The sequence below is a fragment of the Sturnus vulgaris genome, chromosome 3, assembly GCF_052056855.1.
Source record: "Sturnus vulgaris isolate bStuVul1 chromosome 3, bStuVul1.hap1, whole genome shotgun sequence".
NCBI classification, from domain to species: domain Eukaryota; kingdom Metazoa; phylum Chordata; class Aves; order Passeriformes; family Sturnidae; genus Sturnus; species Sturnus vulgaris.
This window is the reverse complement of record NC_142245.1, coordinates 89,775,464-89,789,893: the sequence shown is the minus strand read 5'-3', so window position 1 is coordinate 89,789,893 and position 14,430 is coordinate 89,775,464. Positions and strand designations below refer to the sequence as shown.

The window sequence follows — 14,430 nt, the reverse complement described above, 5'->3', positions numbered from 1 at the left end:
GGACATTCCCCGTATCCCCTCATTCTGTAATCAGACCCCTGGAGAAAGATTAACAACACAATACAAAGTAAACATTATTTTTCTTTCATGCCAGATAAAAATAATTTGATAAAAGACTTTTTTAACATGAGAGGAGATGAAGCAGGACCTGCAGCTGGACAGAAAAACAGAGAAGTTTTTATTTATTTTTCCTCCTCACTTCATAAAAATGGCTCTTAATTGAATTATTCAGAGTTTATAGACACCCCCTAAATCATTCATTCATCAAACACACAGTGCAGCCATTGACTGTCACAGCAGGGTTTGTAAGCGTAGGAAGGGAAGACTTGCCTGTAAGGCCACAATTCAGCAAAGCATTTGCCCATTCATAAACTAAAAAAATTCCAGCTGTGTTCCTACGTCTTCTAAACACAGCCTATGAGATCAGGGTCCAGTAAGTGCTAGCATTACTTCTAAAGACTTGGTTTCAAAGAAATTTCTCAGAGATTGTGAAAGGAGGAAGATGACAGAAGGCAGGGATTAGGGCAAGGCTTTTTGTTGATTTAATGACTAACCACTACTCCTCTTGTCTCCTCCACAAATTATGCAAAAATAAAAATGCAATCTAATCTGTTTGGTACTATTAATGGACTTGATCTGATTTAAACCAATGGAATATCTGAGTTCACATATAGATACAATATTGTATCAGTAAAAAAAATAGGCAAAAGAGCTTGAAAGCCTTGAGCACATGCACAAATGTCCTTAGGTATGGGATATATTTTGTAGGGATAACAGCTCATTCATCTGAACTCAGAAAACTCTGAATTCAGTGCATTAGCATGCTGCATTTGTAAGATTTATCATTATCAACAAACTAATTCTCTGTAGACACCTGTAAATTAGGTGGACAAGAGCTGTTATCCTTTACTGTAGGCAAAGTAAGAATTTGAGAAATAAAGCCAAAGCCACACAGAGGTGGGAACTAAAGGAAAACTTTATAGTCCTGCAGACTCCAAGTGCCAGCTCCAAAATAGATTGAATTCACATTCACCTCCAATCAAAATAACAGAAACTACAAAAACTAGGAAAAAGTAAGTAATATAATTTGCAATGCTAATATCATACCTTATGATTTCACTGCATATTCAAAACGTAACTGTCAGAGCTGCACATATGCCTTCCTTTAGCTATGTTTGATAAAACAGAAACATACCTTACACTCAAGCATACTTGGAAAGAAGCTTGTCAGAGAATACTTCTCTGTTAGATAAACTTTTCTTCAGAGAAGATGAAAGGAAGATGGGGTGGTTCTTCTTGTAATAAATGGCTATAAACTCAAATTAAATCTGTACAGATTTCCTTAAAGCTATTATTGAGAAGCCACAAATTATTGTGGTTGCATAACAACTGTACTGCGATGAAGTTACATCTCCAAAGTTATATCGATGTTGAGTAGATAAATGGAAAAGGAATGCTACATTACAACAATGAATCTGAAAAATGATCCAGAGACTAATCAATGTCTCTGAATAAGAGAACATTAATCCCTGATGGAGATATTACAAAGTAAATAATATCTAACTTAGCTATCTAAATTCCACTCACCATCTTCTTCTATTATGTTTCCTGTGGAATTGAATTTCAGGGGACTCCGAAGAGTTGCTGCTCCAAGTCTGATTTTTTTTTTCATTATTCTATTTAATTGTGTGCACTGTAATTTAATTTACTGTAATGCTGCCTCTATTGTGGCAATGGAAAATTCCTTGTAAAAGTAGCCCATTAAAGTATATTAAAAGTATTTATCATGATCCTCAAGAGTACAGATAACATTATGCATGGAAAACTGGGATTTAACATAATTGCTACAAATAATTCAAAGCAGTTCTTTCTGCATTTATCTATATGTAAAACAGGAAGAACAATAATCATAAAACTAAACTCAGCAAGATCAAACCTGGTGTTTATGAAGCTGCATGTAGATAAATCAAATACTTTGGAATATAAGTCACTGTTCTGAAAAAGTATAGATGGGAAAAAATATCAGTGTGAAACATATTCAGTCCCCCAAATTGCTGTAAGCAATTGAGTTAATTTACTTTAATTTCCTTGTCTCTCTGTTTTTATCTTCCCATCTCTCACACATGAATGTGCTGCTTTATTTCGTCCCGTGTTTATTTTTTTCAAGAAAACTTATTACCTGTTCCACAGGCAGGGACATTAGACATTAGTGCCAGGACTCACCCTGGCAGTGCCATTCAGGATTGCAAACTCCATGTGCAGGAGAAGGAGCTCTCCCAGTTGGGTGCATGATCACACATCCAAAATCTCTTGGGAGACGTGAGGCACGGGAGTGCCCCTGCAGACAGTGACAGGAATGGAACGCTGTCAACAAGCACCAACTGCTTCTCTGACTAATAAAACACAAGTGAGCTGAAATCAAGAAGAGTTTGGCACAGGTCTGGATGTGAAACTCAAACTTCTGGGTGTCAAACTGGCACCATTGCAGACAGAGGGGAGACTGCAGCTGAGTCACTTGGCAGCTTGTTTCTAATGCATAATACATATGTACATAGCTTTGTTTATTTTTCTGGGATATTTAGAAAACCTTACAGTACTCCATAAACAAAAAATTTAAACTGCTTTCAGGTAAAAAAATTACTAAACATTTACAAGCTGACAAAACAGAAAGCATGTTAACTTTTTATTTGCTAAGGGCTATCTTTGCCCTTCCCACATTGCTCTCTTGCCACCCCTTTGCGCTGCCTTCTTTAAAGTTTCATAGTCTTCCATTACCTTCAACTCAGAAAGAATAAAGCAGAAGCAGTACCTCAATGTTTTACCCTTTGGAAGCAGTCTAATTTTGTAGAAAGAAAAGAATGTGCCCCATCTTTTTAAACCCAGCAGTGTAAGTCTTACAAATGTCCTGTCAGAACTACAAAATATGTAATTCTGTTTTAACATTACATTCAAGGGAGGTGATAAAGACTTTTAATATCACCACTGTGTTACATCAGTAATAAAATAGCATCTGCTTGAGGTTTGATGTGATTCTTCTGCGAGGACAATGCAATTTTCTTAACTATCAGCTTCAGAGTATGAAATCTTTAACACAGACCTAAACTGCCCTCTTGGCTATTCTGTTTTGAAAATGTCATCACTAATTACATGGAAGCATCATATCACTCCATGAATTGTGCTAGTAGGAAATACTTGCATTGCTTATATCTTGTTGAATCCCTACAACCCTTTTAACACCCCACTCTTCAGACTGGAGCTCTAGTCCAAAAATTAATAAAGAACTATAGGGAGATTCATTTGAATTTCATTTGCTCACTCAGCTAAATACTAAGAGCAATTTATTCCTTGCATTGGTCATTGGCAAAACTGTTACTGGCTTCAGCAGTGCAAGAAATGCACTTCTGGGACTCTGAAAGTGTTAGAGGAGATCTTACGGACCTCTTTAAGCATCAAAGGAGAATATTCCAAAAATATTGATTTTTTTTTTCAATTTTTTTTTAAATTACAAACATTTGAAGTACTCAAATGAGTGTCCCATTTTCCTAGTTGTTTTAACCTGTCTTGGCATGTAACCAACCTAAGAACATTAATTTTTCATCAGTAATTCCTATAGGGTGAAGATAGGAAGATATTATAATCTCAATTTTTATGCCACTTTAAATTTTAAAATTTAAATTAAAACTTTGTGCTCCAATAGTCCATGTGTAGGAAGAAATGCAAGTCTTTTTTTATTTAAGATCAAACAAATTAATGAAAACAAGAATATAAAAAAGATCAGTGACTTCAGTTTGGTTTCTTTTAATAAGCACACAAACGTGCACAAATTGTTTGGTATTTGTAGCCTTTTTCAAGAAATCAAAGACAAATAAGTTACAGAATCAACGATGCAGACTGTTTCCAAATTTACAGCCCAAAGTTTATAGTCCAAAATGTGTCTCTGAGAGACGAAAAGGACATTAAGTTTGGGTTTTTTTCATTTGTTCAGTTTAGGATTTTTCTCTCCTGAGGAATATTTACTGAGCAAAACTCCACCAGAGCAATCTTCACCAGGTCTTTTTTGTTACCATTGCCTGAGGGAGACACTGGAGACAGTGGTCAGGAGATAAATGTGATGCTCTTGTGACCCAGCAATTCCTGATGGCTAATTCTTGACTCTGATGATAGCTCAGATCTTGCACCACTGAAAACAAACTCCAAAAGTGAGGAATAACACCTACTTTGTGCAATATCCTGTGTCCTTTTTAAGATACTGACATGGTGTGCATATGAGTATTTAATTACACAAAAATAAGCTGCAGTAAATTGAGCTCTAGCTACAACACTAGAATGCTGTGAAAGTCGGCTGACACAAACTCACAAGTACTATTTTTTACAAAAGTGCAACTAAAAAATTTCTGGCTGCCGTGAGGGCAGGAAGAGGTTTCTTATTGAGAAACATAAATGACTTCTCTAACGAGACAAGAAAAGTCCTGTTCACGTATTCCTACAGTGCCCAGAAAGAAAATGCAGAGCAGAACTGGAGCCTGAGTGGAGAAGTCAACACAGTACCTCCTAGTGCCCAATCTTCAAACCTAGATTCTGAAGTGCAGGTCAGAGCTTACAGGCAGCACAAATCACAAGCCACATCTGTAGAGAAAAGATTTTTCTAGAACTTGAGAGACTCAAACAAGGTGGAAGTCATTGTTGCAGAGACAAGGAGCTGCACTGCCTCACGTATGGGCAGGAAGCAGTATAATTTGATGGGTTCTGACTCAGCTATCTTTTTCCAATATAGATGTCTTTTTCTAAACCAATGGTTTGGTACTGATGCTTTGTCTTTGCATGCTGCATGAAACTCAGCAGAAAAAAAAAAGGTGGTACGTCATCCCCATTAAGGACATAGAATGATCTGGAGGCTTATTCAGGCATGACTTGAGAAGGCAGCATGCTTTACATCAAAGTGAAAGGAACATTGTTGACTAATTTGGTGATAATTGCAAAATAATTTTACTTGAGCTATACTCCTCGTAAAATATAAGTGATGTCAAGTCCATTTAAAATGCAAGTCCTACCAAGGTGTAGAAACATTTAGCAAATGAGTTACACATCAGTCTTGAGACTTTGGGAGTGACTGTGCATCTTTTGGGGATAGAAGAGTTGAAATTGAATACTGTGGGAATTAAAATGGTTAAGAGACAGAGATCCCTAGTTACTGTGTATGAAAAAAGAGAAGGAACTGGCTAACATAGAGAGACTTAATGCCCAAACATGAATTGGAGCAATATATCACATACACACACGCCTTTCTTTCCCTCTCCACACAAACATACAGATAAAAAAGCTTTCAGAAAGCTTACCTTAAGCCTAACACCTCTAAGCAGGGTCAGAGTGGTTACCTACCCAGACAAAAAAAGCAGACTCATTCTTAACACAAAAGGAATTGGGTAAAAAGCTGTTTTCTCTTCAGCAAGATGGACTATGTACTTAAATCCATTCTAAAATTCAGAGAGGGATGTGAGAGAAAACACTGTAAATCTTTGACATCAAAGTAACAAACCACTTTTGTAAGGAAATATCCATACTGCAAAGAAACAAACTAGAGAGAAATGGAAACAAATGGATTTCCAAAAGTTTTTAGCACGAACTGAAAAAGCCAGGGACTACTCTGCTGCAGATCATTTGAAACTGCATAAATTGAAGGAAAAGAGGCAATTTTTTTAGTCAGGTTCCAAACTCAAAGTTACTGGGAGATGCCTGTTAACATAGATGAGCTTTCTGATATATATGGAACTATCTATCACAAGGCATCTGCTGGATTAGGTATGCAGATAGGACCATTTGAATATCAGAAAGGGAAGAATTTATCCCGGTGGGATCAGTTAACTCTTTTGGCTCGATGGCCTCGTATTTTCGAGCTTGATTCCACTTTAGCCAGCAAGCCAGACAAGTAGGTAACTAACGGAACCTGCAAAAACTATTAAACAGAAGATGCTCCTGTCTGCCAGGAATGTGATGCTACAAATGATTTTGGGAAAGACAGTAGTCCTACTGTCTTTCCCAAGATCATTTGTAGCACCACATCCCTGGCAGACAGGCAAGATGCATTAAAACCAAAATATGCAGGGATATGACAAGAAAATAAGAGGCTTATGACTCCCCACCTAGAAAGACTCTTACTGAATAAAAATATTCTTTTTGTGCCAGAGGGAGGATAAATGAAAGCACTCAGTTTACTGTGATATCAAAAGATACAAATTTACTTAAAAGGATGTGGCTGAGAAGCAGAAAAGATAACTTGTTTTCTTCTAGGTGTTGCACTCTGAGTAATATGGAGTTTTCTGAAAAAAGAGAAGGAATATACTTCTGGAAACAAGCTGAGGAGCTGGTGAAACATAAGAGGGGGCAGACAATGCATGGACGTAAGATACCTAAGAGAAGAAATGGAAAAAGCATTTTTCATTAATGTCTCATCCACTGGCTTCTCATGAATTGATTCTATAGGCATCTCTAAGTTTATATGGAAAAACAGTTTCAAGACAAAGAAAGAAGGAAGTCAAAGGAATGAAAAGGATGTGCTGAGAAGGTGGTGCATGAAAGCTTCCCAAGGACTGGCAAGCCCTGGAAATTACTGGTGCTGGTGAACGAGCACACATTTGTGTTCGTGTAAGTCTGGAACTCATCCAAGATGACTGCTCTATGCAGATGGAGATTATGTGGTCACATATGCCTGATAAAATAGAGGATCCTCTGACAGACTTTCTGAACACCTACCATTACCTGCCAGTAATGCCCTCTATTTTCTGAGTGTATAACTAGAGTTGTCTTCCCAAATGTTGCTCTAACCTGGTAATCATGAGACTGGAAGTCAGACGTGAGTCTCAATAATGTGAATGGCTTGTGAGAATAATCATCTGCCTTTAGTAAAAAAACCTAAGCAATTGTAATACTTAATAGAAGCAGTACAAGCTTATAGAATAAAAGCTATTCTAAGAAATATTGGTTGTGATCTGCATCTACCTGAAACTGCCTCCCCTATCGGGGCAAAAAAGGATTTTACAACTCACTATAGGTGATACTCAGAGGTATTTTCCAATAAGAAACTGAGGTGGTTGAGCAGCTGGAAGTTGCTAGAATACAAGTAACACTGGAGGAAACAATGATAAAGATGATCTCTTCTTTTAATCTGTGCCTGACAACAGATTTATGTTTTCTCTGTATAATGAGAAAGTATTTTATTTAGAATGTTTCTTTCAAGTAAAAACCTAGCTTTAGAGCATGAAAGCCTTTGGCACCCTTTGACATGCTCAATTATAGGAGAAACTTAAGAGAATGCAAATTCTCAATAGGATTGCAGTAGGATGCAAATGGTCGTTGAAGATTTCAGTGTCAAAAGATGGGGTGGTCTGCTTTTTGTTTGTTTCCTTTTCCTTGCATTTTTTTTTGTTGCTGGTTGTTTGCCATGGTCCTTATAGCCCCAGACCAGTTCAATTCAAGAAGCTGGAGATATTTGAAAGAAAAAAACCTGTGCTGCTGCAGCAGCAGTGTGATGTTGTAACTTTTGCTCACATCTTGAAGGCAAGCTGAGGACCCAATCCTGCTCCTAAACCTGTCTGTGGGGTTAAATGGCTGTAAGCTATAAATTATCGTGTCTTTAGAGACAAAAATACAAAGTCCTTATGACTTTTAAACACAAAAAAGGAAAACCTAACAGAAAAAGACAAAATGGGTGAGCACCAATTAGTGATTGAAAACTACTATTGAAGCTCCTAGCCGAGCTAGTTTTCTAAATTAAATGCCACACATTGCTCTATCTTTCCCTTAGAGATTTTCCAGTTGCAGATGACAAAGGAGTACTTCAAGGGAACAGAAATACCTTGCCTAAGAAATTAACATTTCAGAGATTTTGCATAAAGTCCAAATCAAATTTCCCAGCAGGTTGGGAGTAAATCTAAAGGTTATTTTTTAAAAAACTAAAATAGAGTTTTTATAGGAATTCCCAAATTTCTATCTCCAACTATAAGAGCTGAAACTCCTGGCAACACACGGACCTAAACTACCATTGCCATAAGTCAGAGTAAGAAACCTTACAGGCACAGATGGAGTGGCACCAGTGTAAAATCTGGTGCAACAGACTACTCGGTGATTTTTTGGCTGGTTTTTTTTAATTTTCTAGAGTCTTTTGTAACTTCTTATTCTTGTTGAGATTGCTGCCACTCCCACTTGGAAAAAAAAAATTGCATATGTACCTTAACTGCATGACCTTAAACATTCTGACAAGAAGTGACACTCAAAAGCTTTTAAAACTCTGGACAATAAGGACAACACTTTTGATCTCACATTTCAGTGAAGCAATAGCACTGGGAAAAATATAATACAATGCTTGGACCACACCATACTACGGACAAAACCTGCAACTTTTTTCTTCTCTTTTAGGCTGTCTGAGCAGTAATTTATAACTTTTTTGAAAAAACAATGAAGTCAAGAGAGTCCTATCAGAGAACTACCTTCCCACAATTAGAACACTATACCCATGGTAGTCATGACCTAATGAAAAAATACATTGTGCTTCAAACCAAAAACTTATTGGGCATTTTTCACATTATATATGGACTTAATCCTGTAAGATAATGAAACATTTATTTAAAGGTTGCAGGACTGACATCACAGCACTTAGAATTCGCATGGAAGAGACCAGTGCACATTGCAACTATTCTATATTTTCAAAATCTTTTTTAAGGCACTCACGTAACACAGCTGTTAAAAATCACCCTAAAGCCAATATGTTAATAATTGCATCCCAGTAGTTTCTCTGTGTGCTGATTTCAGATCCTTTTAGCTGCAAACAAATTCTTAATGCTAGGTGTTTCATATGAAGAAAAGGTAATGAAACAAATTCTGTTTAACGGGAAAAGCTGTTATGCAGTGACAGAAGACCTTCTTTGGAAAGCACTTAACCCAGATTAACGAAAGGCACGTAGTTTGACTGCAATTATCTCCAATTTCCTTAAGAACTAGTTTTAATAAAAACTGAAACTTGAAAAAGGCAGCACTTAAAAGTGCTGATAAAACACTGAGTCACAGAGGTAGTTTATGTGATTTTTCAAAGCTGCAGTGCAAGTTTGTTCTCTAATTTTCTATGTTTTATAGGAAGACAACATGAATCTTTAATAACAAAATCTTTTCAATAGCCATGACAAAAGACATAAGTAAGTGGAAGGTTAAACGATGAGAGAAATGGGTAATAAACTGATAGTGTGTAAAACAGGAAGTGGTATTAACAGGATTTCTTGAGGTAAAAAAGTTTTAAATTGGAATGGCAATTATACATCAGTATGCAGAAGATTTAATGCAAACACTGTGACTTAGGTTTTCCTTCATGAGTGTCTGACACCTCATGTGCTACTATAAAAATCAATGTTTTAGCTTTTTTTCATCTAATATATGACCTTGTTATCAGGACACTAATTTCCAAATCCTGCTCTATGTAAGTAAAATGTGATTCAAAATTACGTTTGGAGCAAAGACAAGACCCCCGTTAGATTAAATAACTGATCAGTCTTCTAATTGTCTTGCAGGTGATGAACAATGAGTTTTCAGGAAAAGATATTCAGGTTAAAAATCTATTTTTTGTTTTTTTAAGAAAATGAAAAGTAACCAGAAATCTTTCTTTGTCTAACACTTAATATTTTATTAAAGCAGAATTAAAACATTCTATTCCTCTTAGGTTATTCTGCTCTTCCAAACAGACTTCTTTAGGTCACTTTTAAAATAAAAATGTTCTTAAAAAAACCCTAAAACTACTGATGCAGTTTTACTTGGGCATCTCTTTAGTAACTTGTAACACAACTTTCTGTGCGATACATTAGCTCTGTGGTATTTTGTGCACAAATGGAGCTGCTCATAATACACATTTTAGGTAAGTTGCATTGCCTTTCAAATTAATCTATCCTGTTTCCACATTGTAGGCACAGCAGATACTCAGAAATCTCAAGTCACTCTTAACAAGTGCTCCCTATTGCTCTGGAAGGAAACAGCCTAAAATCTTTAGTCTCTAAAATTTACCCACAGGCCTTTTTAAAAAAAGATAAGGGAATTCTGAAGAACAGACATACCTCCGTTGATATAATCCACTTCCCAGACATGAAAACTGCCCCCTTGTAGGACCAAAATTACTGACTATAGCCAGAGTGCTTCACTGTTGAGCCAAGAACTTCCTTATTGTCATTTTGGCACTAAAAAAACTCAAATCAGCACAGCAGTTCTTTTTGAAGATTTAAGTATCTAGGGATCTAGGGCATAAATGTATTTAGCACTTTTCAGCAGAAATTCTGTTTCTGCTTCTCTGATGCAACTCAGCATCCAGCTGCACCAGACTGGAGGTGAAAAGCACCTGTGCCTGCAGTCTGTCTAGGGACTGCTATGGCTCATGGCTTAATATAGACAGCTTTAAGGAAATTCTAGTTTCCAGAGAGAAATTACATAGATTTTTCTTGAATACTCCTACAAAACAAAGATCTACCAGCCAATATGCATAAACTGATTTCTTTTATGGTTCAAAAAAACCACAAAAAGCCTCCAGACTTTGGTAATTTGTATTTAAATCAGTAAAAAAGTACTGTGTAAATGATACTAATGCACTTGTTTTTTGACAAGAAACCTATTATAACCAGAGCAAGTTGTATTTTCCTTAGCAATGTAGCAATTCACACTATTATTTATGCTCACAGTATCTCAACTAGAATAGCCTCTCTGAAACGCTAATTGTAACTCTTACCCATCCCATGATCATTCTCACACTCTTTTGCTAGGAACTGGTAACAGTGATGTACACAGATCACAAAATCCCTACCTCTCACTGTAATTGCACAGAGATTTTGTTTTCTTTTGAGTCAGTAATGTCTAAATTAGATTAAGATAAATCGCCTATGAGTCTTTCCCTACAGAAATTGCTTCCATGACTGCTATATTTAATGCCAGTTTACCCTAGAACTTCATTTTTTACACCAGTTTTATATGAATTAGTTTCCCTGAAGCTCATACTCAATTTCAGATTATTCTTAAGGACCAAACATTTTTTGAAGAGGAAAAGAAAATACCCCGAATTTTGCTGACATAATCATGAGTAAATGTAGTCTGTCATGCTGGCACTGTTCATTATGATCAGACAAAAATCAAATTATATGATCAAAAGAGTGACCAATCTCAAAATCACAAGTTTTAGTCTGTCTATTAATGTGTTTAAACATATTTACACTCTCCTGTCTAGACAATCGATGCTCTCAGGGATAATAATCTGAGTGGGTGGCTGAGAATGGAGTGAGTGGGCATCAAATGTAGCACTGATGCCAATTACTGCTACTTAGCAGCACATACATTCTCTCATCCAGGGAAATATTAATGTTTCCAGAAGTTAGACATAAGTAATTAAATATTTTACCTGTCAATACTTGGAAATAAAATCAGTAGTGTAGTCAACATTTATTGTCTTATAACTGAGGCGTTACTAAGTATCTGACTAAAATGTCATGGAGAAAACTATGAAAAATTAAATACAATCTGTGTGCCTAATTTGTCTGGTTTGTGGGTTTGTTTTTTTAATATTACAATTGCAGACCTCAGAATGTCTATGTGGTTGCTGATACATATTACCAAGACCAAATAATGCCAACCAAAAAAATCCTGATTGGTCTTTATTTTGGCATATTATTGCTTTCATAATTTTAGGTACTAAGATTAATGACAGAGGTGACAGAAAGGAAAGAAGAATAATACACAACATTACTAGAGGCTATATACAGTTAAATTACAGTGAAATTAGTAGTCATTATTTCTGTGTTGACCATAATACTGCTGTTCTACAGATTCTAAAAGAAGACATCACAATGCAATCAGTACTTGGTCTTTGGATCAAATATACATGAAAGCTTCATTGATGTCCTGGTTTCAGCTGGGATAGGATTAATTTTCTTCCTAGTAAATGGTACCCTGTTGTGTTTGGGATTTAGTATAATAATATTGGTAAGACACTAATGTTTGGGTTGGTGATAAGTAGTGCTTACCCCAAGCCAAGAACTTTTGAGTGTTGCATGCTCTGCCAGTGAGAAGCTGCACAAGAAGCCAGGAGGGAGCACAGCCAGGACAGCTGACCCAAACTGGCCAAAGGGATATTCCATACCACAGAAGATCAAATTCAGTATATAGACTGAGTGGGGACTGGTTGAGGAGGAGTAACACTTACCTGCAAGTATTTACTTAGGGGCATTGAGCAGTCTGTGATTCCAAACACCCTTTTTTATCTATAGTGCATTTTTACACACACTTAGGCATAATGTCTACTTTGTTATCTTTTCCCAGAACTATATCGTGAATAAGTATTCAACATAAAAAAAAACCTCTGAAGAAACAGAAAACAAAAGAGAAAACTCATTTTTGTACACCAGTATTAAAGCAGCAATATATATGAGCTGTACATTCACAGGAGAAAGAGACTTCTCTCAGAACAAATTAACTTTAAACTGGTTTAGGTGAATTATTTAAATAACAGTGGTACTATAGCAACTATAAAGGTCTAAGCAAGGTTGACACAGCAAGAAAAAACGTATATTTAAGCAAATGATGTAACTTGAAAAAAACAAACTAGCCTTGGAGTCAAGAGACTATTACAGCCTTTTAATTGAGTCATTATAAACAGACAGGCAATCTAAGTGTAACACCTAAAACAACATATGCAACATATGTTTCAACACTAATTGCAACCAGAATCCAGACACAGTACCTTAGCTTTATCCCTCATGGATCCTTTTCCCAGGATGGACATTTTTGCACCTGTTTCTTCTTGTAACCTCTTTAAAGAGTTTCCTCTTGGTCCAAGCAATTTCCCAACAAAATTGAACTAGAATGAAAGTAAGAGAACTCTTTTAGACCCACAGGTACTTCTCCAAAACTTAATAATAAGCAAGAAAATTTTAGTTTTCTACAAAAGAAATACTCCTATCCAGCTTTGAGCCTAATTGACACAGATAGAAGACTGAAGAATCAAGATATTCACTCATCTAGTGTGAAAGACAGTAAAAGCATTCATGGCTTATTTGAACCCCAGGAGGCTTCTCTCTAGGATTAACAGGCCAGTGGCTGCTAGGTTTAGTGAATTACTAAACAAGATATCTGCTCATGAGATGGTACTGGTGAAACTCAGAGAATGTCTAGGTTCTTTCCCAAGCTAGCCAGATCTACTGGCAAGTAATGTACCCTGTAAATTTAGAGCTTTAGATAGACTTTTAGGATTTGTTGCTTCACACATCGACTTGAAAATAAGTGTTTTGTGTACTGGCTTCAAATACCTGTTCTGCCAGCACCAGAACAAATGGCAATCAATAGATCATGGTAGATATTCAAGGGCATTTTCTAAATGAACATGGCTTTGTCTGCCACATAGCTAATATTCCTAAACACTGCACACTTCATGTTACACATACAAAAGTTTTTTCCTGTATGAGAAGGAGAGATGTCTACAAGAAAATCGAAAGACAGAACAATAAATAAATGAGGTGTTAATATAATGTCGACACAAAGCAGCAAAAAGGGTGGTGTCTATTAAGTAATCTGTTTATTCTGTAATCAATAGTCTCTTCAATTTATTGTTTTTTATTATTTCCAACATATTTGAAAAATGTTATGATATGTGGTCTTCAGAAGCTGACTGGACATCATCAGCACTTGTTTAAGAATTATGTTCCACTTGTTTTGGAATTATGTTCAAGTTTAAACAGACAGTATTCTGGTCTGGCTTTCTTCAAAGAATGAGCTCCAAAAAAAGCAAAAGGGGTGTCATTGTATTTCAGAGAAAAGAAACATGACAGTAAGAAATATCAATCAAGAAAATGTTGCTGTCAAAAATACAAACAAAAGTCTATAAAGATGTTATAATATACTTTGGTTTGCACTCCCTTCTATTTTAAAAATGGAAAAAATGGGGAAATATTCTTGTTTTCACTTTAACCAGCAAGAATATAACAACACAAATGAATCAGTCATGTTAAAAACACACAAACTCTGAATCATGCCAGATGCTCCAAATCCCAAGCTAGCTTTTAGTCCAGTGTCGTAATTAAAAATAAATTTTAACTTCTGTCATATACTGGTTAAACCATCTATGAAAATAGCATGTAATCACAGGAAAACTAAATATGTACGGTAAAATCTTCTGCCACCTAAACCAAAATAATTGATTTCCACAAGATAATGTGTCATGGGGAAAGTAGTAAGTGATAACCTTTGCAGGAAAATTTACCATGATTTTAGCATGTTTTTGTTAACAAGACCAGCTTTTTCAAACTTACTTTTTTTTTACTTTTTTCCAAGTCTACCTGTTGATTTAATAAAAGTTATCAGCTCTTCAAAATAGGGTAGGATTCAGGTCAATGTCCCAATCAATGTATCAACAATCCTATG

General features: G+C 36.0%; 1 protein-coding gene across 4 annotated transcripts in view; it reads right to left on the bottom strand.

Moving 5' to 3' along the window:
- KHDRBS2 (KH RNA binding domain containing, signal transduction associated 2) overlaps positions 1-14,430 on the bottom strand; it is a 349,112-nt gene that overhangs the window by 225,011 nt on the left and 109,671 nt on the right. For all 4 annotated transcript variants that reach the window (XR_015802677.1, XR_015802678.1, XR_015802679.1 and 1 more), the window contains exon 3: positions 12,755-12,871. Coding sequence is in view for 1 of the 4 variants with exons in the window: in XM_088162239.1 (XP_088018365.1) it covers positions 12,755-12,871 (117 nt within the window). In the remaining 3 variants the exon portion in view is untranslated. The remainder of the gene's footprint in view (positions 1-12,754; positions 12,872-14,430) is intronic.